This window comes from Primulina huaijiensis, chromosome 10, assembly GCF_012295235.1.
Source record: "Primulina huaijiensis isolate GDHJ02 chromosome 10, ASM1229523v2, whole genome shotgun sequence".
NCBI lineage: Eukaryota > Viridiplantae > Streptophyta > Magnoliopsida > Lamiales > Gesneriaceae > Primulina > Primulina huaijiensis.
The window spans coordinates 17848901-17873761 of NC_133315.1; the positions used below are offsets into that span (position 1 = coordinate 17848901).

The 24861-nt window shown below is 33.3% G+C and overlaps 5 protein-coding genes across 20 annotated transcripts; 3 read left to right on the forward strand and 2 right to left on the reverse strand.

The window, feature by feature from the left end:
- The first annotated feature begins 3570 nt into the window (after nt 1-3570).
- LOC140986986 (ultraviolet-B receptor UVR8-like) lies at nt 3571-10068 on the forward strand. 2 transcript variants are annotated; one of them, XM_073455408.1, is made up of 13 exons: nt 3571-3885; nt 5287-5473; nt 5706-5852; nt 6454-6535; nt 7018-7173; nt 7817-7990; nt 8266-8337; nt 8783-8854; nt 8999-9117; nt 9233-9318; nt 9393-9445; nt 9652-9774; nt 9839-10068. In XM_073455408.1, the coding sequence occupies exons 1-13, from the start codon at nt 3768-3770 to the stop codon at nt 9839-9841; spliced, it is 1392 nt and encodes a 463-aa protein (XP_073311509.1). In that variant the 5' UTR covers nt 3571-3767; the 3' UTR covers nt 9842-10068. The 2 variants fall into 2 exon arrangements, with proteins under 2 accessions (XP_073311509.1, XP_073311508.1); XM_073455407.1 differs by having other exon boundaries at nt 9652-10068.
- A 2239-nt stretch (nt 10069-12307) lies between these two features.
- LOC140985962 (auxin-responsive protein SAUR72-like) lies at nt 12308-12637 on the forward strand. The gene has a single exon (XM_073453896.1). The coding sequence runs from the start codon at nt 12308-12310 to the stop codon at nt 12635-12637; it is 330 nt and encodes a 109-aa protein (XP_073309997.1).
- A 915-nt stretch (nt 12638-13552) lies between these two features.
- LOC140985530 (RNA polymerase II transcriptional coactivator KIWI-like) lies at nt 13553-16177 on the reverse strand. Its single transcript, XM_073453369.1, has 4 exons — nt 15999-16177; nt 15733-15838; nt 14255-14277; nt 13553-13906 (listed from the first exon to the last, which is right to left on the reverse strand). The coding sequence occupies exons 1-4, from the start codon at nt 16128-16130 to the stop codon at nt 13847-13849; spliced, it is 321 nt and encodes a 106-aa protein (XP_073309470.1). The 5' UTR covers nt 16131-16177; the 3' UTR covers nt 13553-13846.
- A 779-nt stretch (nt 16178-16956) lies between these two features.
- LOC140986918 (uncharacterized) lies at nt 16957-20168 on the forward strand. Of its 6 annotated transcripts, none has more exons than XR_012176997.1 (2): nt 16957-19242; nt 19347-20168. XR_012176997.1 is itself a non-coding variant. In XM_073455334.1 (2 exons), the coding sequence occupies exon 1, from the start codon at nt 17065-17067 to the stop codon at nt 17995-17997; it is 933 nt and encodes a 310-aa protein (XP_073311435.1). In that variant the 5' UTR covers nt 16957-17064; the 3' UTR covers nt 17998-18002; nt 19347-20168. The 6 variants fall into 6 exon arrangements, 1 of the variants encoding a protein (XP_073311435.1); XR_012176998.1 differs by having other exon boundaries at nt 16957-19137; XR_012176999.1 differs by having other exon boundaries at nt 16957-18923.
- LOC140986916 (uncharacterized) lies at nt 19896-24628 on the reverse strand. Of its 10 annotated transcripts, none has more exons than XM_073455329.1 (4): nt 22137-24628; nt 21143-22036; nt 20446-20520; nt 19896-20168 (listed from the first exon to the last, which is right to left on the reverse strand). In XM_073455329.1, the coding sequence occupies exons 2-4, from the start codon at nt 22019-22021 to the stop codon at nt 20052-20054; spliced, it is 1071 nt and encodes a 356-aa protein (XP_073311430.1). In that variant the 5' UTR covers nt 22022-22036; nt 22137-24628; the 3' UTR covers nt 19896-20051. The 10 variants fall into 10 exon arrangements, with proteins under 10 accessions (XP_073311430.1, XP_073311434.1, XP_073311433.1 ...); XM_073455333.1 differs by having other exon boundaries at nt 21143-22442; nt 24451-24627; XM_073455332.1 differs by having other exon boundaries at nt 21143-22461; nt 24451-24627.
- Between the last annotated feature and the right edge of the window lie 233 nt (nt 24629-24861).

Below are 24861 nucleotides of genomic sequence, written 5' to 3' on the forward strand. Positions count from 1 at the left end.
TTTTTTTAAAAATAAAACAATAAGTTCATCATACATATCTTCCTCCTTTTTCAAAAACTAAACCAACATATATTTAAATAAATAAAATACATTATTTTTTAAAAAAATGCACAAATTCAATAATTTTAAACATGAAAATTCAATAATTTTTCATATTCCAACTATTATTATTTATCATTAATCATATTAATATTAAAAATAAAATAACAAATAAGTATACCGAAACACATACATCTTTTCTTTTTTAATTTTTTCAAAAACTAAATCAATACATATTTAAATAAATAAAGAATTTTAAAATAATAATAATAATAGTACAATTTTTTTTAAAAGATGAATCATATAATAATAAAGAATTTTTTGGAAAAAAAGGAAAAAAATTGGTTGATAGATTTATCGTTTTAAGATGATTTATTTTTTAAATTATTAAACTTTAGTTTAATTGGTTGATAGATTTATGGTTTTAAGATAATTTATTTTGATATATTATCTCAACTATCAAGTCTACTTTTTAAATAAGAGACTTGTAACTTTAATTCTCCTAATAAATATTGAGTAGGTTGTGAGACGGTTTCACGAAATTTTATCTGTGAGACGGGTCAACTCTACCGATATTCACAATAAAAAGTAATACTCTTAGCATAAAATAGTAATATTTTTTTATGGATGACCCAAATAAGAGATTTGTCTCACAAAATATGACCCGTGAGATCGTCTCACATAAATTTTTGTCACAAATATTTTGAAACTTTTATTTGATTGGGGACCAAAACCAAGCAAGTAGGACATTAGTTGTTTAATGTTTCTGAACACTTAGTACGGCAGACAGCATGGTTTAATTACATTCATCGGCTCCTTTGAAATTTATCATGTTAATTAAAAAAAAAACCTCAATTTTATGTAAATATTATATATAAAATTTTTAAAATTTGTAAGAAGTAACAAATAAATCTGATAATTTCTAAAATTATATACAATTCGTCAACTTCTGAAGTTGTATTTTTCTTATATTTAACATTTCAAAAAATAAAATATATATATATACAAACATGGGGATGTTTATGATTTTAGAAGTTATGAAATTTCTTTGTTACCTTTCACACACAATTTAAAAATATTAGGTAATTTATCTTTTAAAAAAAATTATATTCTTTTTATTTATTTATTTAAATATGTGTTGCTTTAGTTTTGAAAAAAAAATTTAAAAAAGGTGTATGTGTATTAGTTCACTTATTTTTTATTTTATTTTTACTAATAATATTATGAATAAAAAATAATAATAGTTAGAATATGAAAATTGTTGAATTTTCGTACGCAAATTTTTTGAATTTGTGTTTTTTTTTAAAAAAAATATTTATTAATATTATTATTATGATCATTTATTAATCACACTACTAGTAAAAATAAAATAAAAATAAGTAAATCGACAACATATTTTCTTTTATTTTTTGGAAAACTAATCCAACACGTATTAAAATAAGTAAATATTTTTTTAAAAAATTAATAGAGTACATATTTTTTTGAAAAATAAATTCCATAATATTTTGAAAATAAATATTTTTTTTAATTGTTGATTAGTTCACAATTTGAAAGTGATTTATCTTTCAAATTTAGTACACATATAAAAAATGAGAGTTGAAGCTCTAATTCATAAATTCCAAAAAAAATAAAACAATAAGTGCATTATACACATCTTCCTACTTTTTTGAGAACTAAATCAATATATATATATTTAAATAAATAAAATACATTATTTAAAAAAAAAATGCACAAATACAATAATTTTAAATACAAAAATTTCAAAAAATTTCATATTCAAACTATTAGTATTATTATTAATTATTAATCATATTACTATTAAAATTAAAATAAGATAATAATTTTTTCAAAAATGAAATCAACAACCAATATTTTACATATAAAGAATTTTTTTGGAAAAAAATTTGGTTGATTGATCCATCGTTGTAAGGCGATGTATATTTCATATTATTGAATTTGAGTTTCTGACTCTCGTTTTGGTACATGGTCTCAACTCTCAAGTCTCATTTTTAAATAAGTGATTTGTCAAGTTCTAAAAGGAAAAAAAAATAAAAAAATGAGCTGACAACGGCTGCTGCAAAGTAACAGCGTCTGCGGCCATGATGTCCTCCTTTAATTTTGGTGGATGGAGTTTCGTAGATTAATTCTGAAAATTTATTTTTTAAATTATTTATAAAAAAAAATAAACCCTAGTTTTGATACTATTTTTGGAAAGTGATACCAATTTAATTCTTTGTAGCAGTAATACATATTCAATTTTGGACTATATTGAAAAGTGTGTTTTCCATTTGTCTCAACTCTCTTATATAATTATATATATATTTCTTTGTTTTTTTTTTATAAATAACTATACATTAAAAATTATAGATTATAAATATCTATTGAATAAAATTATTTTAATAAAATGTAACCTACGACAAACCACAGTAAAATTACGGTCGATTGAAATGATACAAATCAAATCTTTTGAGCTTATCGTTGTGTTGTTAGAACGCATATTTTGATTGTTCTCTTGGCTAAAATAATTGTTGTTCCAAACAGTAAAATTTTTAGATTTTTTTGTTTTTTTACAATTTGAGAATTAATAAACCCCAAAACATGTAGGGTGAATGTAATATGAAAATTTTGATGTGAAATCTAATTAGATCTGATTCTACGGAAAAAAGTACCTTAACAAATATTATACTACATTATTTTTATATAATATCTAATACACTATTAATTAAAATGAATAATACTATAAGTTGAATAATAAGAGTTTCTAAAAAAATATTTATCATTTTATTCCCCGGGTCATAACCTAAAAAAATTAATATTAACAACTATTAATATTTTTAAAATTTTAACATTAAAATAATAAATAGAAAATTGTAATATTAGTCATGCAACTAGTCAGTTTTGAGTTTTAGTCGTGTAATGTTTGATTGTCATCCACTAACTCCGATTTTTTTTTTGTTTTTGGTCTTTTTTGGCCAAAAGCCACTAACTTCTTTGAATATTGTTTATCTGACATCCATGTTCTTCTACGTAATTTATGTAACAAGAATAGATATATATTACACACATCAAAATAAATCTAAACAAAAACGAATAGAAAAAATAAAACATAGACGTCCAATATTTTAAAATGAGAAGAAAAAACTTGTCTTTTCTTTTTATTTTTGTTTAGATAGATTTTAATATGTATAATATATGTTTTATTCTTACTATATAAGTTATGTATAACCGTATCAATTTCAACTAAAATAGATTTAGTGGTTTCACATGAAAAAAATACCAAAAAATCATACAAAACAAACAAAATTTTTATCGTCATCTATTATATTTCTACGTGAATCATTTTTTTTATCATTTATATATTAATCATTCAATAATCCATCTTCGGAACTTAACCTATAAATTACAGTACTAAAATCGAAATCAAGTCAATTCATCTGATTAAAATGACATTTGTCTCAATAATAAACAATAATTTTATTTTCAGGTTTAGGCATCAGAGTTCACTATATATAGTCAGTATTCGTCTGTTCTCTCTGTCGTTGTCTTATTGCTGACTTCATCACTCTGAACCATCACGTTCTTTCTTCCCACTTTCTTTGACTTTCTTGCGTGGAAGTTGGAGAAAAATCTTCGACTCGAAAATCCCGAGAAAGGGTTTTAACTAAATCAGAAAAAGACCACCCACAAAAGAATTATTGCAAAGACGAGAAAGTTGGCGTTTTGGAGAAATGGCAGGAGAAGGGCAAACGCATAGTGGAGGTGGTTCTGGGAATGAGGAGATTTCTGGTCCTATTCGTGGGGTTCTTCTCATCTCTGCTGGTGCAAGTCACTCTGTTGCCGTACTCGGTGAGTTTATGTTCATATTTCATGCGTGAAACTAGGCAGCTGAGCTTTGTGTGTGTGTGTATTTGAAGTTTGTATTTTTCGGGGAAAAATTGAAAATTTTACAAGCTCGTCGTTGTGTGTTCGTTATGTGTTGGGCTTGAGTTTGTCCAAATCCCAATCTTAACATATTTTGCAAGATTCTGCACATGATCCATGTCAACAGGGACTAAATCCATGTTTTGAATCAGTGAAAAATTTAAAATCTTGGGTTCATGTTCACAATGTATTTGGAATAATTGTAAGTAAAACTTGTTGGTATTTTTACACAGTTAAAGGGGACAACCAGTCGACAAATTTGCCGTTTCGGTCCCCACTTGCTCCTACTTGATAATAAATCGTAGTATTGCATAGCTTTGTGTCCGCAATTGATCTTTGTTTGGACATTGACATTTCATTTATTTTCTTTGATATAAGATAAGGCTTTGATTTGATGTAAGTGCTTATTTAATTCATAGATATTTTTCTTCATGGACTGGAGTACTCCACTTAATGCAGTTTACACTTGCTTAATTTTATGTGGGGACAATGATGCATTCTTGCTTGGATATTTCCTTGACTAGGCGGTGACTCTATTTCGACAAATATTGGGATACAAATAGTGGTTAATGCTGCGTGTTGTTTCTTGGACCAGGGGTGAATTTTGAGGAGATTGTTTGGTTATAGCTCATTTTTAAATTAAAAACTTTGCAACTTCTTAGATCTGTATGATATACAATATGATTTTAAAATGGTATAATCTTTCTGGATTGCAGTGACAAATATTTAAAATAGTTGTGAGATTCCAATCTTTTTGTTGGACTTTTGTAATTTTTTCTTAGATTGACTGAACCATAAGTACGACTTCTTTTTTTATTTATGATTAAATTACTGATAAAAGAATTTGACTTATATGTATGCATTTGACAATTTACTCTGGTACTTGGTTGCTGTAATAGCATTTTTTTTAACTATGTTCCCAAAATTCTAAGAAAGTGACATGCACAGCAAATTTCAAGTGCCAGAATTCTTTTCCCTGTGTGCTTGAGAAGTTCAGGATAAACATTCCGAACAAGTTTAATTTCTTAATATTAGGAACAGAGGACACGGACTAGAAAAGTTGGAAAATGAAGCTGATAAAATGTAGCTAATCCTGGATTTGATCTGTTTACTTACCCCTTGTGAAAATAATCTTGGGGGATCACGTATGAACTTTGTGGCTAATAGTCGGTGAGCATTGTACATGTTTTTCTTATCTGTTGAATTTGGTGTATAAGACTGGGAAGTGATGAGAAACTAAGTTATAGTTCTGTGTTGCATTAAATTGACAAACTTGATGGTAGGGACTGAATGCAGTGAAATAATAATTTTATTCATATGTTGCAGCTGGTAATGCTGTTTGTTCTTGGGGAAGAGGTGAAGATGGACAGTTAGGACATGGAGATGCAGATGATCGGTTTTCTCCCACTCACTTGACTGGATTGGATGGTAAGGAAATAGTGTCTGTGTCTTGTGGAGCTGACCATACAACTGCTTACTCGGAGTCACAAAAACAAGTATATAGCTGGGGATGGTATGTCTTCTGTTGAGCAAAATGTTTGTGTTTAAAGCCTTTTGACCTGTGCAGGAATGATGTCTTTTAGTTTTCACTTGCCAGAGAACTTAGCCTTCAACTATTAATGTTAGCGAGTTTCTGTTCCTTTCACTGCCCAATCTTTGGTTTCTTGGGAGTTTTGAGGCCAAGAATGCTTCTAAACTATCTTAAATTATTGCATTGATATTGGTTCGCCATACAAAAAATGTAGGGGTGATTTTGGGAGGTTAGGCCATGGAAACTCTAGCGACTTGTTTTCTCCACAGCCAGTCAAAGCCTTACAAGGCTTACAGATCAAGCAAATTGCTTGTGGGGACACCCATTGTTTGGCGGTGACAATGGATGGCGAGGTTCAGAGGTTGGTTTCCAATGTCGTGGACTCTGTGCAATTTCACATTCGTAGTACTTCTCTAGCCAGATATATCGTATTTGCTCAGTACTCTTACGAGCTTAAGTTAAGAATCTGAAATTACAGAAAGGTTAATACATAAATATCGATGAGTTACAAGTAACTGCAGAAAATCTATTTTTAGAATCACTTCTCTATGATAGCAGGATACTCAATTTCCTATAGGGGGGCTGCTTTCTTCCTGGATGGGATCACAAAGTTGGAATTTCTATATCTGTTCTTATACTCCTTTCAAAGAAAATCTTTCTTTTACCTTCACTTTCTAAAATTTTAAAGCAAATGTTTGTCCCCACTTTACTCTTCTGAACTATGAATCTTCCGAGTGGGGAATATTGTTTTGCGCAATGGGTAAAAGGTTTGAGATACAGACAATTACATGTAGTTCTAAGTCACATATTATATTATTCCAAGCAACGTATGAATATCAAATTATTTGATCATTGTGATATAATTTGCAATTTTTTTACCATATGCAATTTAAAGTACTTATCCTAGAAGATTTATGTATATATTAATTTTGCACTTGGATCTTACTTCTACTTAACTGCAGTTGGGGAAGGAATCAAAATGGTCAACTGGGGATTGGGAACACGGAGGATTCACTTGTACCTAGGAAGATTGCAACTTTCCAGGTATTGTCAGTTAATCTCGTAAAGGAACTTTTCAAAGCATTGATTACTTTCAGGACTTAACTCTTTAATAATAATAAATTAGGAAAGCAGGTAACTGTCCTCACACTTTTGTGCAATATTACCATGTGTTAATCATGTTATTGTTGGTCCTCTTAGGTACGTTTGAAGTTACAGATAATAGTTAATATAGTATTTGGTTTGATTGATAAATAATAGTTTGTTTGATTTGATTGATTAAATATTTGATAAGACGATAAATTTCTATTTTGTTATTTTAATAATTAACAAAATATTAATAATATTATTTATTAAGGGTAATATTGTAATTTAAATTCAATGCTTTGATTGATGTAATTGCTTATATGGGACTTGAAATTGTGCCTTGATGAAAAACGCACCATGATCTTAGGACTCGTTGCACATATATATTTTTTTCGCCTCCTAATGTTTCTTTCCAACTATATCTTGTTTGCATTTTGTAGGGAATATCTATTAAAATGGTTGCTGCTGGTGCTGAACATACAGCTGCAGTAACAGAAGATGGTGAGCTTTATGGTTGGGGCTGGGGTCAATATGGTAATTTGGGATTAGGTGATAGAGATGATCGTTTACTACCAGGGATAGTTTCATCTGTGAAGGTATGTTACTGCTCTTAGTATATGACTAATGCTGCCATAATTTTTTCATTCTAATATCATAAGATCTATGCATGCACATGTTCTCACCGTAAAGGATTAAGGCATAAAGAGTGTGAGAACGTGCAATTCGAGAAAATCCTGTTCTTGCTAACCTTGACTCTTAGTTAGATGTTGCCTCGATGTCTTCTTCCTATTTGTGCTACGTTAGAAGGTCAGAAAAGGGCATACTTTTATCTCCCAGTTTCTCAGTTTTTACTTTCACAAAGAAGGCGATTACTGAAAGGAAGCGAACAAGCAGAGGAAAAATTATATAATATATACCCAGTGTTATTCGAACATAGATATTCAGTTTTGGGAAAGTAAGTGAGCAACTTGTCCATGGAAATAAGGTCTGACTAATAACTTGTTGAAAGAACTAATTCTTGACAAAGCCATCAAAGTACTGTGAGGTTCATATGCTGTGCTGATAAAGAAAAGTGCCTGAGACATAATTGCATGCCCGAAGAAATCTCTTTTGCTCATCATTTAAAGGGGGTCTATTATAAAGTCGCTTTTCGTGGGTCAAATAACAATTTTTAATTCTAAGTTTAATGACTGCCTTTCTATCCCTTTCCCTTACCATTATAGTAGTATCACATTGCAGGGTGAAAAGATGGTTTTGGTAGCATGTGGATGGCGACATACTATATCAGTCTCCTCTTCTGGTGGTTTGTATACTTATGGATGGAGCAAATATGGACAACTCGGACATGGGGATTTTGAGGATCATTTAATCCCTCATAAGCTTGAATCCTTGAGTGGAAATTGTATTTCTCAAGTAAGTTATCTCTCTGCCATAACTTGGGAAGCAGAACCTTTTTTTTGCTGATTTTTTATAATATTCAATCTATTGTAAAATGGAAACAGCCCATGTGGATCCTTGCAGATTCCTCACATTTCTTGGTCGACTGTTGACTTGAAACAAACTATTTCTTATAGGCTTCTTAAATGGACTCATTTCCGACAAAGCTCAAGGAATGTGCAACTACAACTGGTGTATTTCTTTGTTATACTCGTGTTTATATTTTTCTCTTGTGGCTGTTATTTTTTCAGATATCGGGAGGTTGGAGACATACGATGGCACTGGCAACAGATGGAAAACTCTATGGTTGGGGTTGGAATAAGGTTGGATATCTAGTTCTTATTTTATGTTGCACAGTTAATAAAGCTAAATATAACAATAAATAGATAACCTAGAACTTAAACAGATATATAACAATAGATAGATAACCTAGGACTTGAACAGATATATAACAAGGCAACAGATAACCTAGGACTTGAACAGACAATACAATAGATGACCTAGCACAACACTTTTTAATTTAAACATAAGCAAATACTAAGTAGATAAATGTCCATTCTTTCCCAAAGCAATCCCATCAAGCTGCAAGATTATATAAAAGAATTAAACCAACCGAGAATAATAATCATAAAGTAATGAAATATGATCATATATACCATCACCATCACTAGGGTAATCGAGGTTATAGTAAGTCTCGTCTTTTTCATGGTACCCGGTTATTGAAATCGTGATGATTATTCCCTTTCTAAAAACTTCTCTGCTTCACAGTTTGGACAACTTGGCGTCGGCGACAATATAGATCATTGCTCACCAGTACAAGTCATGTTTCCACTTGATCAGGCATCTATTAATTTCTTGTCTCAATTCTTTCAATATTCACTGGTTCAACTTTTAACTTGCCATTTTCCTGAACTCTTTTAATAGTGAAGCTTTATATCGAATTCTCTTTTCATTAACTTTTCCTATTCTACTTAATTATTGCAGAAAGTTGAGAAAATCTCATGCGGTTGGAGGCATACCCTTGCTGTCACTGAATGGCAAAATGTCTTCTCGTGGGGAAGGGGTACTAATGGTCAACTTGGTCATGGCGACTCTGTTGACTTGTAATATCATATCACCCACCACCCTTCTATTTATTTATGTTCCATTGCTGACATTTTTTTAACTTACAAAATGAATCGAATCTTGAAATTCATAGCTGCCATATGAAATTTGTAGAAATGTTCCAAAAATTATAGTGGCCTTCAGTAAAGATGGATCAGGTGGACTACACATAGACATCTCAAAAGCGGACGCATCGTCAGGTGTCAAATACACTTGCTGTTATTTATCTTTGCATCCATTGCATAATCTTGTAGTAAAGAAAGCTTTGTCGCAGAAAAATCTTCGGTTTCCCGGACAGAGAGATATGCAGTTGTTCCAGATGAAAATGTAAGTCACATGAATTTTTTATGGCGTTAAATTACCTGTGTTAGATTACCTGGAGTTGCTTTGTCATGGACTTCACAAAAGTGTAGAAATCCTATTCCACACTACAACACAGAATAAAAATGCATCACCAATCATATACACAATCGATAACTCTAAAGTTTCTTGGACGATGAAGATAGTTTCGAGAAAGTATGATTCTTGTGCAGGTTCAAGGACAGCAAGTCGGATTATTAACCGACAACATAAGTGACGTAAATGTTCCTGCCTACGACGTGAAGAGGATGAAGATATCAGATAACCAAACCAGCCGGATACACAATCAAAAACTCTGAAGTTTCTTGGATGATGAAGATAGTTTCAACGGAGTACGATTAATCGACAACATAAGTGAAGTAAATGTCCCTGCCTACGACGTGAAGAGGATGAAGATATCAGATAACCAAACTTTGTGAATCAAACTCCACCCTTCTTAGTAGTTTGCTGGTTAATAATTGAGAAGTAAGTTATGTGCTAAAAGCTTTATCTTCCACATGTAATGAATATTCAAGGAAATGTGTTGTCAAGTTGGAATAAATTGTGGTGTGAAGTGAAGAGAAATCAATTATGAGCTGTAGTAAATTTTATGCACTGATTAAACTGTTCAATTGGTGGTGTTCTTGAAGTATTTGAGGGATAAATTTACATTTAAAAGAATATGAATTGTGAAAACTCTTTCAAATTTTATAAACTTTCAATATTAAGTTTTACATGGTTTCCATATTGTGGTTTGTTTTTGTTATTTTATTTTGTTAGAATTATATTTGTTTTACATGGTCATTGGTCCGAAAATTATAACTATTTGGAAATTGTTCAATGTCTTGTTTACGTGTCTATTCTTTTCGTTTCCATTTTATTTTAAAGAGATTGTGATCATATTAATATATATTATATTATATTCCTTTTTATTATATTTAAAAGGTACAAAAAGTCTGTAATTCTTGACTTTAAATCTTCAAATCTAGGGTTAGTGGTTGGTCTCTATTAGAAAACACTTATGGTAGCACTCTCTTATACACAAAAAATATTTCTACATACATTGGGTCTACATATCTTTTTTAGGATGAAAATCAGTACAAAACGTTAAAAATATGATATTAATATATGATATTTGAGTATCAACTATTTCAGATCTGATACTAATATATGATTTTTGAACACCTAAGTGCGTATACCAAGTATTGTTATTAATGACATGTCTTCTCCCATATGAAAATATGTACAAAACAAATATGATATTCGAGTATCAAATATTTCAGATATGATACTAATATATGATATTTTAGGACACAAACAAGTGTAATTGGTGTTATTAATAATTTTTTTCTTCTAATTTTATACTGAAAATCTTATATTTTTTTATCAGATCTAAAACAGTATGTACTCAAATATTATATATCAATACTTTAATTTCAATGTTTTGTACAAATTTTCATTCGTGATAAAATATATGAGCCAGTAACTACAAAAATATTTCTTCTCCGATCAGTACTTGAGACAAAATTATGTTTAAATTTAAAGATTCAAAAGCAAGTTACTCTTGATATAATATAATATATAGTTGAAAAAACAATCACATTACATACAACAATTAAAAATATAGTACAAAATGCGATGTGAAATGTGAACAACTGATGATAGAGAAGATTCCAATGAATTTTGAACTATTTTTCTGCAGGACTCTACAAAAAATCTAGAAGAAAGTTGCATGAAACGTTAATGTACTAAATTATACAATTAAATTAAATTAAATTAATAAAATATTTAAATTCTAGCCAGACAATAATTTCAAATAGTACACGACTTACTATAGTTTTAAGAGTTAATATTTAAAAATTATATTTACAGTTAGATTATTTTTTTAAAAAAAATTGAATTACACGTACTATGTCTTTTACTCAGTTCTACTTGATATTTAATCTTCTATTTGTCCATCTAAGCACTAAGACAAATAATGAGACATTGATTAACTACACATCTTAGTTTCATCTAATATTTGACTCGATTCTTATAAAGTAATAGATATATAAATCATTATATTGTTCATATTTATTGATTCATCATGCTCGTATCATAAATTAGGCAAAAACTTTTGTGAGATGGTTTCACGAGTCGTATTTTGTGAGACGGATCTCTTATTTGGGTCATCCATGAAAAACTATTACTTTTTATGCTAAGATTATTACTTTTTATTATAAATATCAGTAGGATTGACTCGTCTCACAGATAAAGATTCGTGAGACCGTCTCACAAGAGACCTACTCTATAAATTATTAATCGTATTTCTCTCATGAATCAACAGAAGCATAGATGATTAAACGTTCTAAAAGTAAATTTTAAAAAATTAAGATAAATTATATAATTTAAGCCAATAAAATTCTCTGTCACTTATCTTTATCCTAAAACCAAAGGGCCAAAGTGAAATGTCCACCCTCCTTTGTGAAACTTCTACGTTTATACAATAAATAAATATGAACAACTTTGTCTTAACGGCATGCAATCTACCTCACTAACAAAACCAAAATCATGCCAAACTAGTGACACGGCCCAATATCTATTCATTCACACATAATTAATTTGATTTTATAATTATAATTAATTGTAATTAATTAATGTGTAGTTATCATCATAATTATAAAATTCAGTTGTTGAAAAAAGACACATCAATATTCAACATTAAACATCACTTTACATAAATCAAGACAAGAACCTACAAATCCTTAAATCATCCATTTTTGCTCCCTTGAACTCCTACATGTGTTCTAACCATGCATTGATACAGGGTATCTAAATCGTGTCCATATCCACGACAGCAACGACGGTCTGATGGGGGTGAAAGTGAGTAAACTGAGCAGATTCGTGAACTTTCCCAATCTAAAACAACTAAAATCGGGATCATCTTCAGTGACACCAAGAGGGTATATCCCTGTCGCGGTTGGAGTGGATGATGAAACTAGACGTTTCATGGTTCACACAAGAGCATTGTGTGATTCGAAGTTCTTGGAATTATTGGGTAGATCAGAAGAGGAGTATGGCTTCTGTAATGAAGGAATTATCAGGATTCCTTATGATGCAAAAGCTTTTGAAAAGTGTATGAACAAAGGTGCCAAGAACAAGACTTTTTTCAGGGTTTCAGCCCATGTAGGAATCGAGTGAGTATTGCATATTTCATCGTTTATTTTTAAAAAATAACCTGCATCACTTGTTATACCAATATTGCATTTCTCTTGGCCTAGAAAAAGATAATATAAGCTTAAACCAGGCTGTTTTGTTTGACAAAATATGTTGTACATGACGTGTATGAGAAATTTCATTTTTGTTTCCTGATCATAAAATATAATTCACTCAAGTTGTAGATTAATAAAAAAAGATTTGAATAAGGGATATATTTGATATAACGACATTTCAAATTTATAATCTCTAAATTTAAATTCATGTATTAACTTTTTTATAATATTTCAAGTGCATTAACCACATATCATCTGAAAATCCATTAGCAATAGTTGAATCATGTGGAATCACATGAAATCCTCACAGTTTGTGTATTAAAGTTGAAGGGTAACTATGGGTTCAGCATAAATAAGCTGATTGTAATACCACCTAGCTTCAGAACTAGCTCCTAAACTACAAGTTCAGCTCTAAGATTTTACCATCTATTTTACAATGCGAAAAAACTTCAGATGTGAACATTTGGTTAAGATTCCCAACCCAAAAAGAGTGATGCTCAAGTCCAACTCAGAACCTCATTCCGAATTCATCTTTCAACAAGTAGACACAGACTTATTCTTTGAGATGTTTAACCTCAAGAACTCCACTTAATGTGTTGTCTAGTTGTTCCACGACTGGACCATTTTCCACAATTTAAGCTCATCCGCAATAACAGCCATCAAATACCATCAAGTTTTCAAGTAATGATTTGGGAAGGGATCCATACATGCTACACCGGTGATGTACATGATTATCATTGACGTGGTTGACCATGAAGGACTCATTACTCACACAGGACCACATGGTCAAACAATTATAGCAGAAATAACCTTCCAAACAATAGCACGTAAAAAGACTACTCAATGATCAAACGAAGTCATACACTATGAGCAAAAAACCTGGCGTGTAGTCAATGTACAGGCCTATAATCTTGGTGGCTACAGCAAAATATTCAAAATATGCCACCATCAAACTAGAGATATTCATGGCCATGAAAGTCAGCACTATGATTCATGACCCTACTACAGTCTTGACTTCCCTAACTAAGGATAGTCATACTTATCAACCAAAGTTCATTCAGCTTTCATCATTACACACGTGATTCGATTTCAAGATAAATAAAGTTCCTTCCAGAAATCACATCAGAGAAACAATACTTCATGCTTTCCCTCCAACTTCATTGTCAATTTCATCCACATGATCTCTAAGGATATTCCACTGCAAATATCAGGTGATGAAAGAATTTTGATGAGCTAAAGAAAATAAGTTGGAAAAGATTTGGCTTTGTTTTGATGGAAGGATTTGGAAATATAATATTTCCAGTCATTTATAGAAGTTCATTCATTCTCCGTGGATAAATTTCAAGCCCATAAATTTAAAAGCTTCAACCCACTATTTAACCTATATCTTCCACCATGAGAACAAGTTTCAAATTTTTTATCATGCAAGTAATTTGGAAACCATTACTCAAATTAAATCTTTCAATCAAAACTCAACCTGATGGAATTTTATCTCTTTAATTTTTTCCCTAGGTAGGAGTACACACAAAAAAAAAAAAAAGCATACCTGATCAATGCCCAATGAAATGCCTGTAGAAGAGGGTAAAATAAATTAGCCAAAATGCAACATAATTTGATTGAAATTTAAACAACATCAATAGAAAAGAGAGAACCAAGTTTCATGTGAAAGGTACGCAAGGAAAAAATGCATCAGTTTTACAATCATTTTACATTAAATACAATTGATACCTGAAGAATGAGTCATTGAGCATGACCTGCCCACATGGAGCATCCATCCATATTATGAAGAAAATAAATCGATAAATCCTGACTCAAACTCATATTCTCAAACTCCAGGTGGAAGGAGATGGGCACATTTTTTGTGAGAATCTAAAGATTGAAAAATTTACCAACAATAGCTTAAGGCTGAGGAGTAATCTATTCAGTAAATGCATCCTTAGAATCCCCATGTAAGTTGTTTCTCAATTGTCCATGAGCGAAGAAACCCATTGACCACCAGACAAACCAACATATTAGTCTTATTCTTTTCCTTCTAAGTTTATTTGAATGACAATTCTGTTATTCTGGGGTAGGTACGATTGGGGGCAGCAGTAACGACTTCACATGCTAGGAAACCCATCTAGACACTTAAAAATGAAGTATATTAAAACTTACTTTACAGTTATAATTTGCAAAGATAATTTTAAGAACTCAAATCAAAGCTAAAAGATGTAGTCTTTCTCTCAGAAAGCACACCGGGAATACTGAAATACTCTCTGTGATAGCACTTTTTATCAAATTAACTATTCACAGAACCCCTACCTTGTATGCCATATATTCAGAACCAGAACCAATACCTCAACCACCCATATTTATTTATGTTCTGTAAATGATATGCTGATTTTCAACAAAAGACAAACACATGATAAACCCCTCCAGAGAAGACAATAGAGTTGCTCGCACAAGAGACTATCCTACAAAAGGGCAAGACTTTCTGAGGTGGGATTCAAGTCATTCAACCATCATCACAACGCTATGTAATCTAATTGTCTTTCTGCTTATTCAAACCCACTCTCACACACTCCCTCTCTAGTTTGGTCATCTGGTCAGCTATGTACCTGTCTTATCAATTTATACTTCGCACTCAATTCAAAAATACATCCGTGAATGCCATCCATTTAAACTTTAAAGACCTTTATACTGTAAAAACAAGTGAATGATAAGCTTTCATTGTTTCTCAACCGATGTTATTAGCTATCACATATTATCCAACCATTCATTTTTCAATGCTCTTTCATTTTTATTTTAGAAAATAAATTCTAGCACTTGAGTCCTAAGAATATGAATTTAGGAGAGAAAATAGGGGATGATACTTTCCGGAAAAAAGCAATTGCCACGCACCAATTTTCACGCTCAACCATACTCAAGAAGTCTTCGAACAAACTAAACAAGGTAAAAGACGAAATTTTTTTTATCGAATAGACTTAACATTCGATACAAACACTTGCCTATCCTCGAAATTGAAAAAGGGAAAATGAAAATTACCCTTTTTTCCAGGAAATTCCTTGCCATCTTTAACATAAAACTCCCTAATATCCACCACAATCTTCCCTTGCCAGTTCCTCACCGATACTTTCCGATTATTCGACAACTATAACGAAACATACGATTTCATGGTCAGTATCAAAGATTCTACAAATGAACCCTGCCCACCTAAGTGCACAGAATACATTCTTTCCATAGTCAGAAAAGGAATTTGTACATCGCACTTCAAACGCAAACATAAAATGATGAAAGGAAACCGAGCTTACATCACAGATGTGTATATGGTCGGAATCATCAGAAACGCTACCGGCGGCGGCCGTTTTCGGATTCTTTCTCGGAGGCTCCTCATTTTGGGATAGTGTTTCATCCTCGTCTCTCTTGTTTCCCCTCTTCGACATTTTCGCTATCGAAAAGCAAACCCACTGAGCCAGGCGAACTAGGGAGAGTTAAAGTCGAAGGGGTTGTGTCGCCTATTTATCCAAACAAAGTCGTGTTGATCCCCAAGTGCGATTTTAGTTTAAGACAATAGTAATCAGAATTTTTTTAAGATAAAAAAAAAAAAAGCAAGTCATATCTTTTGATTATTTGTTTAATTTTTCTTAAAAATACTTAGTGAACTAACAGTTTTCATATCAAATTTTGAATAGTTTCAATTTTACACTTGACACCATGATGAAGAATTAATTTAAAAAATAGTAGAAATAGTATTTTTGAAGATTACTGATGTTAAAAAACAAGACATCCTGAAGATATTTTTTTATCGCGATAAATTTACGCGTAAGATTTTATCCATGAATATCAATCAAATGAATGTTTTGAAAATCAAAGAATAACATTTACAATTTTAAATAAATAATGTTTATAAAGTTTATAGTTTTTATAATTTCATGTAAGGTTTATTTGTTTTATTTTTTTAAAAAATATAAATAAATTGGATCTACATAACATCTACTAATCATGTCATGAACTTCAAAAATCTAAATCTAGTGTGAAAATGTTTAATATGCCTACTTTTTCTCCTAAATTCAATTGGCATTTTCTCTATTTTTCTTTCTCAAGTTTGAATAAATAACTAAAGTATTTTTATTTTATTTTTTAAAAACAGAAAGGTCTAAAGTCGAGAAAGTCGTGATAGCGTTCTTTGTTTTCATGGCTTCTTATTTTCCCTTCTGGATGCTTCATCGAGAACTAAAGTTGCGTTTCTAAATGCATCCACACCACAAATAGCCAAAAAATTGGATACAAAACAAAAATTTGGACAACGCATAGAAACAAAATGACCATCTTCTTCTTCCAGTCACTTGAATCTCGCCTTATTTCTTGTGTGTGAAGATGTTTCCGCTGAAACTTGTGAGATCCATAGTGTTCGGTGATAGTAGTATCCCTAGTAACCCTCTTCTTCTTGGCCAAAACCAACATTTTCTTCAAAATGCCAATCTTGATGATACTGGTGATGATCCCAGTAACACCACCATTTCAGCGCATTCGAGAAGTAGAGTCCCATTGATGCTATTTGTTCCAACGCAAGAACTGGTTAAAGATACTTACAGATTGGCCAAGATTGCCAGAGATATTGGAATGGATCTCAACTTTAATCCGTCTATCTCTCACGTAATCTTTTCATGGCCGTCACCGTCACCACCACCACCACCACCATCTCAATCCTCCTCTTACTCCTCCTCGTCGTCATCATCATCATCATCATCATCATCATGTGCATCAACATCATCATCATCATCATCATCACATTGTTGGTCATTGGCAAGCGATAGTGTTCCCCTGCCGTTCCCCTCTTTCGCCACTGCATCACTCTCCCACCTTCGCCTCCTCACTAAGCTCTCCAAAGGGTGTTTCAAGTTGGTTTTCTTGAAAATTGATTGCAGCCCACTTGAAAAAATCGAGTCTTTGAGCAATAATAACTGGCACTGCACCTCACTATCACTGATTTTTACACGCACAGGTGAAAAAATAGAGTTGATGGATGGATTTTCTAAGGCGTTGCTTGGAATGGGATGGACCCTTTTCAAGACTAATAATAATGGAAATGCTTCCCAGAATTCTTTGAACAGGGAAGTTTACTTGTATAGGAAGACAGATTTGAATAGACTTTGTATTGTCAAACAGCATCCGAGTGTGAATGGGGATTCTCGGGAGAGTTGTAGAGTCAGGGAGTTGAGGTTGCCGCTGTTGGACTTCAGAAATACACCTCTGAGGATTCTGCAGTATATACTTCTAATGACTGATGATATTTTCTACCTTGCCTAGACTGAGTGAGTGGGTTATTTTGTATGGTCATGGTTCTTTGGTTTCTGTTGCCTCCTTATTTATGTACCGGTGCATTTTATTTTTGCCTATTATACTGTTTATGGTGGTGATTTGCATTGATGGCTGATGAAAAAAGTCTTCCTTCTCTTGAGTGGTGGAAGTTGAAGCTTTGTGGTTGTTCAGGGAACTTATGATTTGGGGATTGAGCTCTCAAAGATTTGTTGGGAGATTTGATTCGTTCTAGTTGGATTACAGGCATAAAATTTGCAGTTCTTCCCAAAGTGTGCTACTTAACCATTTGAGCCTTTATGAAGAGCATATAGTTTGAAGAACATAAAGCATGACATCTGATTTACTTTTGGATTCCATTCTGTGGCTCGTAAATCATGTTCCCGCTAGTTTTTATCTCATTTGGTCCTACTGTTAATCGAACTGGTGACATGAACCATTTTACTCATGAGGATAGGGTGGTGTCGAAATGGGATTGTTTGGTTATTACCTGGTGAGCGAAACATCTAAAAATATCTTAATCAAGTGTATTGTAGAGTACACATCCATTCAACATTCTTCTTCTCCATACCCAAATTCAGATAATGTATATTATCTTCAGGTTCTACCAAAACAGTTGTGGAACACCGGGAAGGTGGAATAAATAGTGAGTGTCTATTATGAATTGACATGTCTGGAAATTGCTCGTTCTTAATTAACACTTTCATTAGAAAATGACTTGGATGATGACTTGGTTCGGATGAGGAAGCCTGAATGGGACCTTGAGAGATTACGGAGAATCTTATAGTCTCGTGCTGTTCACCTTACTAATCTACTGGCCTATGAAGTGCAATAATGTGATGAATTATGTTGGGACAATTTAGAAATCATGGCTTTAAAGGTTGCAGAAAGTGACTAACTTTTCACAACATGCCGAGGTGGTATTCATTTCTAAATTGGCTTTGGGACCAAAAAAAAGTAGCTCGATTGTTTAAAATACCCATTTTCCTTCTGTATGATCAAGCAGGGAGACTCAAATACCCATATTCGTACTCTGCTTGATATTGCTTCAGCAGTTCTCAGTAGCTCGACTCACTCAGAATTTTAATTTTGTTGGCTTTTAGAGTGATAAATAATCATCTGCAGATTAAGGTTAGGCTCGGTATAGTAGCAATTTTAGATGAAACTGAACCACATGTTGGACTGAATTCTTGCTTTATTTCACATCCTTAGTTGTTAGTGCGTGAGAGGATAATGGTACCTCTCTATGTCTAGTACTCTTGTTACAGTAGCTAGTTTGCTTCTTTAGTTCTACATCAAGCGCTCTGAACTTCAGTTATTTTCTTGTGATTCAATACAAGGTTTCAAGACAAAGATCGATCCAAGTATACCAACTTTGACACATATTCAACGTGAAGATGGACACTTTCTCGTGCTGATTCGATGCGAGTATTCAACCGTACAGGACATCAGTTTGAAGTACAGCATTACTGCAGCCTGTATATAAGGTTGGGTGGAGAACACCGCTGATGCACCCACGTGGTTGTGGAACGTGGGGATGCTCTCATTTCCAAGGGGGTCTTGGCATATGACATACGTTTAGAACTGATCACTGTGATGCAGCCGTAACTAAAATTAGTTCAAATTTCATGTGTAATAACAGTTTTGAGTTATAGGTTTCACCCCCCCTGGCTTTTCAATTTTGCTCGTGTCCCGTAGAATTCTATTGCTCCGATCTGTGGGCATAACTGGCTTCACTACTCCCAGGAGGTTGGTTACTGTTGAGATATTCGGCTTTCCTATACTTATCTTGGTTAGATTTAGGATAACACCGTCCGGCTTTGTCATGGAATCAGATGTTATGATCAGATAAAAGCCGAGTAATGTTGCGTTTGAGATACTGAACAGAATGAATTTAAAAGAGTTCGAAAAATTAGCTTTTTTGGTGACTGCTGATAAGTTTACTTCAACTTCCATAAACAAATACCTTACTAGAATCTATATTTACTAATACACCAATACAAAGGAATGGTTCACACTTGAAGGCAAAAGGGGAAACGTTAGGGTCACTTTGCATGAGCGCCATGCGTTCGCGAAGCCCATATCCCAAACACAAGAAACCAGAAAACAAACAGTATCGCCCAGTAGCGTGCAGGCCCGTATTTGATTCGTGTCAGCACAAACTGCAGATGTAAGAAAAGAAAATGTTTACGGCTTGAAGAGACGAAAACTGATGACATACCAACAATTGAAGCAAAACTGTAAGATGTAAATTTTGACAAATTTTAGAATCTACAAACCAAAGTAGCATGTTTGGGACATTGCCTTCTGTTTTTCAATTTTTGAAAAGTTCAGCCAGAGGATAACCCCAGAATAATGAATAAATCTCAAACGCAATGCGTTTTACTGACTCCTCAAAGGGCAACTTTATTCAAGAAAATAAAAGGTGCATGAACTTACAAAACGAAAGAAAACCACCACTGTCAATGCACAGATGCCTCCGAGAAGAATATGAAGGCCATTTTTGGCAGTTTTCTGCAAAATATTTGACGGAAAGGAGAAACAAGGTGGTCAGCTTGAATTGTCGTTGCAACAAAACCCAATTGAGAGCTACCATGATAAGCAGAATTAGTGACATTCATAAAGCACAAAAATTATTTTGCTCCAGCTGACTCATTTTTTATGCATCAATTAATTTTCATCAAAAATGTGAAACTATTACATACAACTATTAGCAAAACTTAGTATTTGCCAAAAGAAAATCTAAATATCACTTTGGCTTAATGAAGTTCACAACCATTGTTTGCGTCCGACTGATCGCACAGGCAAAACCTAATTTATCAAGTAATCGGACTTCAGAGATACCTGCCCACAAACCTGTCATCATAGCACACAATGAATGGAGCAAGAATTTTAACCACTGAATTGAGTATTAGTAGTCTCAAGCGTGATTCTACTCAGTTAAACTATAAGATGTAACACACACATGCATACAACCAGCAGACTCAGAGTTCTAAAGCATGCTTAATCTATCATGTAATTAGCATCAGGTAGAACTAGCAATTAGAATCATAATATGGTGAAGGAAAAAATTAATATAAGAAAAAAAACATAGTATTTCAGAACCCTAGGAAGGTACATCCACTCCACCAATCACCTTTCCAACATGAGGAGCAATGAGCCATGCAAGTGTAACAGTCAGTAGGCCAGTAGCAAGCAGGATCCCAGTACCTTCTACGGCCCATTTAGTAGCAGTATTTTCAGTAGAGGTGTCTTCTTCCACGACTACATTAGAAGCTGCAGGCTGTTCGCTGACCACCTGAGATGTAGTGACAGAGTAGATATTATGAGGATTGAACCACAGAGAAATTTCACTTAACCTTTGCCTTCGAATAGCCGCAAGAGCGTCAGGATCCACACCCAAATGTGTTTGGGATGGTACAGGATTAGGCTGCCCATTAGCAACCCTTTCCATCAGAGCTTCATATTTTTTTAGAGAAACCAATATCCTTTTGAAGTCCGCCAATTTTACGTTTTTTGCCAAAGATCCACAAATTTCACACACTGTTGATCCATGGTTGATAAACCACTTAAGTGCACATGCATAATGCGCCAGGGCAAGGTCACTTTTGCAAGAACATCCAAGATCAACAAGTCTGTCATGAAAATCATCAACACCCATTTCTACATCAGCTGTACAGAGAAAAACCTCTCCACTTGGGCTAATAAATTCAACCAACTCAGACCCCTTTAAATCATTTATGCAAGAGCGATTATTTTCAGTATTTTTTAAGCCAACATTGAGATTAGATTTCACCTCCTCGTTGACATCATTTAGTTCACGTTGCGGAGGGGAGATACCCAAAAATTCTAGTGCAGCACTTCCCCTTCTGTCTGGTTCAACACATTGACAAACTCGACAAGTTCCCAAACCTTCATCCTTACCTACTCTATGATAGGAGCCACTGTCCCTCGGTTCTTCATTCTCGATTGGCAAACAAAATTCTGTACCACCTTCACCAGTTTGATGGGACATTATTTCGTCTGTAACCTTACAAGAGGTGGTCCAAATAACACATCTTAATTCCTTTCCCTACCAGTACGATTTTATAATTTAAAAAAATGTGGATAAGGTGAACTCTGCAACTCACATATATCACTGCATCGGAAAGCACCAAAGTCCAGTCCAAACAAAGTTTTTGTTCGATTTCAACTTCAGGAATATAGGCAGTATGGCAGCGAGGAAAGATATCCTTCGAACTTCGCCAAGAACTTCATTCAATCTCTTCCTCATTAAGAACAAAAAGTTAAGGTGCAACCCAAAAAGTAGAGTCTCTTAGTTCTACACACTTGTTGATTTTAATAGAGCTAGAGAGACTACATTTATCGTTGCATACAGAACACTTCAGCTCCAAGTTCCCTGGCTCAAGCTCTTTGAAAAAAAGGACCATCAAGGACTGTTCAGAAAAGAAAAGGCTGTAAATTAGAAAAAATTTACCATTAGCAATGTTCTAAATGGAGGCCGCCTTGGCGAGAGGCGGCCATCGACCACACCACCTTTGCCTTAGGCAGTTCTGTAGGCAGTAGAAGACGAGCAGGGGAGGGTGAAGAGGTCAAAGTCAACAAAATTTTTAAAAAAACACAATTATTAATACACTTACACACTTTCTCCTCCAAAACATAATATCCCCACCATCCCAGTCACCCACAACCCTCGCATTCTTCTGCCTCGAACCGCCCACCAGCGCCGTCGCGAACCGCCCGCCACCAGCCCACTAGGTTAGCTCTTGTATATAAAGAATTAATTCTTGTTCTAATTTTTTTATGTTTATTTAATTGCTGAAGAATTATGACGGAAAAAGAGAAACAACTGAAGGTAGAATTGAAGCGAACATCTGTCATCTAGGCATATTTATTTGCACCTTATATAAATTGTATTGCATTGTATGAACTGTGAAACTTACTTATACATAAAAATCATTTAATTACATATATTACATAAAGAATGGTGTCTTTTTGTAAGTGTATTGCATGATTATATATAATTATGTATAAAAAGTAGTTTAAAAAAATTCAACCACCTAAGCACTTAAGAATGATGACTTTTTGTAATAGTATTGCATGATTATATATAATTATTTATAAAAAAAATCAACCACCTAGGCTAGGCAGTGCCTAGGCGGTCCGCCTACCGTCTTTTACAACACTGACCATTACTGTAGGCTGTGTAGCTGCCAGGCATGCGATTAAGTCTTACACAACAAATCAAAAGCCGAAAATTCTAATGTTCTTTTAAATAGCTATAGATCTAGGTTAAAAGTATGAATTAAATAAGTAATTTATTGATAATAAATCAATTTGCAAGACATGCAAATGGTCCAGTCATAATGATGATCGATCCCACTGTTAAAATTTAAAAATTAAAAGTGAAGATAATTATCACTTCAATGTCATACACAACTTCCAACATCGGTAATTTTCTTCTTTTTATTACTAAATCTGTCAATCATCAAGAATCAATTGCTTCAGAAGATAATCGTCTTTATTTCGGACCAAACATGTACCTCTTCACAGAACTATAACATATGTTAGTTGTTATTGGTGTAGCTCAAGCCTTTTAGCCGTTTAATCATTCAGGCACCACGTTCACTAGAACTCAACATACCCAGAGTCAGATGAGGGCGATAGTGATAGAATACAAATATTTTAAACCTTACAACAAATCATGTATCGTGTTTCAGTCACTCTCCCACATCTGTAATAGTAAAAGATAGTCGAGGCCAATTGTTGCTTACACGGAACTAACAATCGATATAATGGCTAGTTCGGTGCTCAGAAAGCAACAACGATGGCTTCTTTGCATCGCAGCCACAAATCTTTGATGGGACCAAAGTGCCAAACCTACAGAAACACTCCAACCACAAAGCAAAACCGTTTGGTCCTCTTAAAGCAAGATGATATCTGATATCTAGATCCATTTAAAAGAATAGTGCAGAGTTAGGATATTATAATCTAACCCACTTAATTTGGTTGCAAGGAGAAGCTCAAGCGAGACAGCACAAACACCTCCACAGGGTCCCCCACCATAAAACTAGAATCTTAACTATATTTCTAGAAGTAATTACAAACAGAACCCATGAATTAAACCTTTAAAAAAAACGCTGAAAGAACTGAATGCAACCTATGAGAGATTTCACACAGTATATTACAGTAAAACTTCAGCAGCGTAAACTCGCCTTCTTATTCCAAGCCTCATAATTGCCCCATTTCGATCAAATCAAACCCGATTGCTCAAGAACGAGGAAGAAAATACTCTCCACGAATACAAAGTAAGCACACACACACACACACACACACACACACACACGACTATTCAAAGACACTACCATGAAACGTGAAATTAAACAAGCCCAGATAACAAAAATTAGTGTAAAAATAAAAGCGACAGAATTAAGGAACCTTCACTAATTCAGTAAAGCAGAGAGCAGTTGCGTGGAACTTAGCTGAGCAGATGAGTGGCTAAGCAAAGTGTCCAGCTCTCTCTCCCTCTCTCCCCCCCTATAATTTTGGATTTTTTATTGACCTAAAATTGACTCCTCTGCTTTTTCTAAAGAGGTGCTCTTCTTTTTTCCTTTGCCTCGTAACTTTTAGGCTATGTTTCATGTAGCAGATGTAATTTTTGATAAATAATTTTTTTATCTTTATGCTTAGTTAACTTGACGACATAAGATATTGATGTTTATTTCAAATCAAACAAGTTCTTTCACTTATGGACTTTTCCATATACGCATTGAAAGGTTATGACCCTTCCCTAAAAGGCTTCCAACTTGGCTCCGAAACGTTTCATCCACACAAGCATATTTTTGTCCTAATGAC

What these genes read in the sequence shown, in the direction of transcription:
- LOC140986916 (XM_073455329.1), bottom strand. Translation starts at nt 22,021, where the DNA reads ATGTCCCATCAAACTGGTGAAGGTGGTACAGAATTTTGTTTGCCAATC. An exon ending in TTGCTCCTCATGTTGGAAAG is followed by an intron (nt 20,521 to 21,142) that starts GTGATTGGTGGA and finishes AATATTTTGCAG; the next exon opens with AAAACTGCCAAAAATGGCCT. An exon ending in TGGTGGTTTTCTTTCGTTTT is followed by an intron (nt 20,169 to 20,445) that starts GTAAGTTCATGC and finishes TTACATCTGCAG; the next exon opens with TTTGTGCTGACACGAATCAA.
- LOC140986986 (XM_073455407.1), top strand. Translation starts at nt 3,768, where the DNA reads ATGGCAGGAGAAGGGCAAACGCATAGTGGAGGTGGTTCTGGGAATGAG. An exon ending in TCACTCTGTTGCCGTACTCG is followed by an intron (nt 3,886 to 5,286) that starts GTGAGTTTATGT and finishes CATATGTTGCAG; the next exon opens with CTGGTAATGCTGTTTGTTCT. An exon ending in GTGGAAATTGTATTTCTCAA is followed by an intron (nt 7,991 to 8,265) that starts GTAAGTTATCTC and finishes TTATTTTTTCAG; the next exon opens with ATATCGGGAGGTTGGAGACA.
- LOC140986918 (XM_073455334.1), top strand. Translation starts at nt 17,065, where the DNA reads ATGTTTCCGCTGAAACTTGTGAGATCCATAGTGTTCGGTGATAGTAGT.
- LOC140985530 (XM_073453369.1), bottom strand. Translation starts at nt 16,130, where the DNA reads ATGTCGAAGAGGGGAAACAAGAGAGACGAGGATGAAACACTATCCCAA. An exon ending in ACCATATACACATCTGTGAT is followed by an intron (nt 15,839 to 15,998) that starts GTAAGCTCGGTT and finishes GTTTCGTTATAG; the next exon opens with TTGTCGAATAATCGGAAAGT. An exon ending in TTTCATTGGGCATTGATCAG is followed by an intron (nt 13,907 to 14,254) that starts GTATGCTTTTTT and finishes TGATATTTGCAG; the next exon opens with TGGAATATCCTTAGAGATCA.
- LOC140985962 (XM_073453896.1), top strand. Translation starts at nt 12,308, where the DNA reads ATGGGGGTGAAAGTGAGTAAACTGAGCAGATTCGTGAACTTTCCCAAT.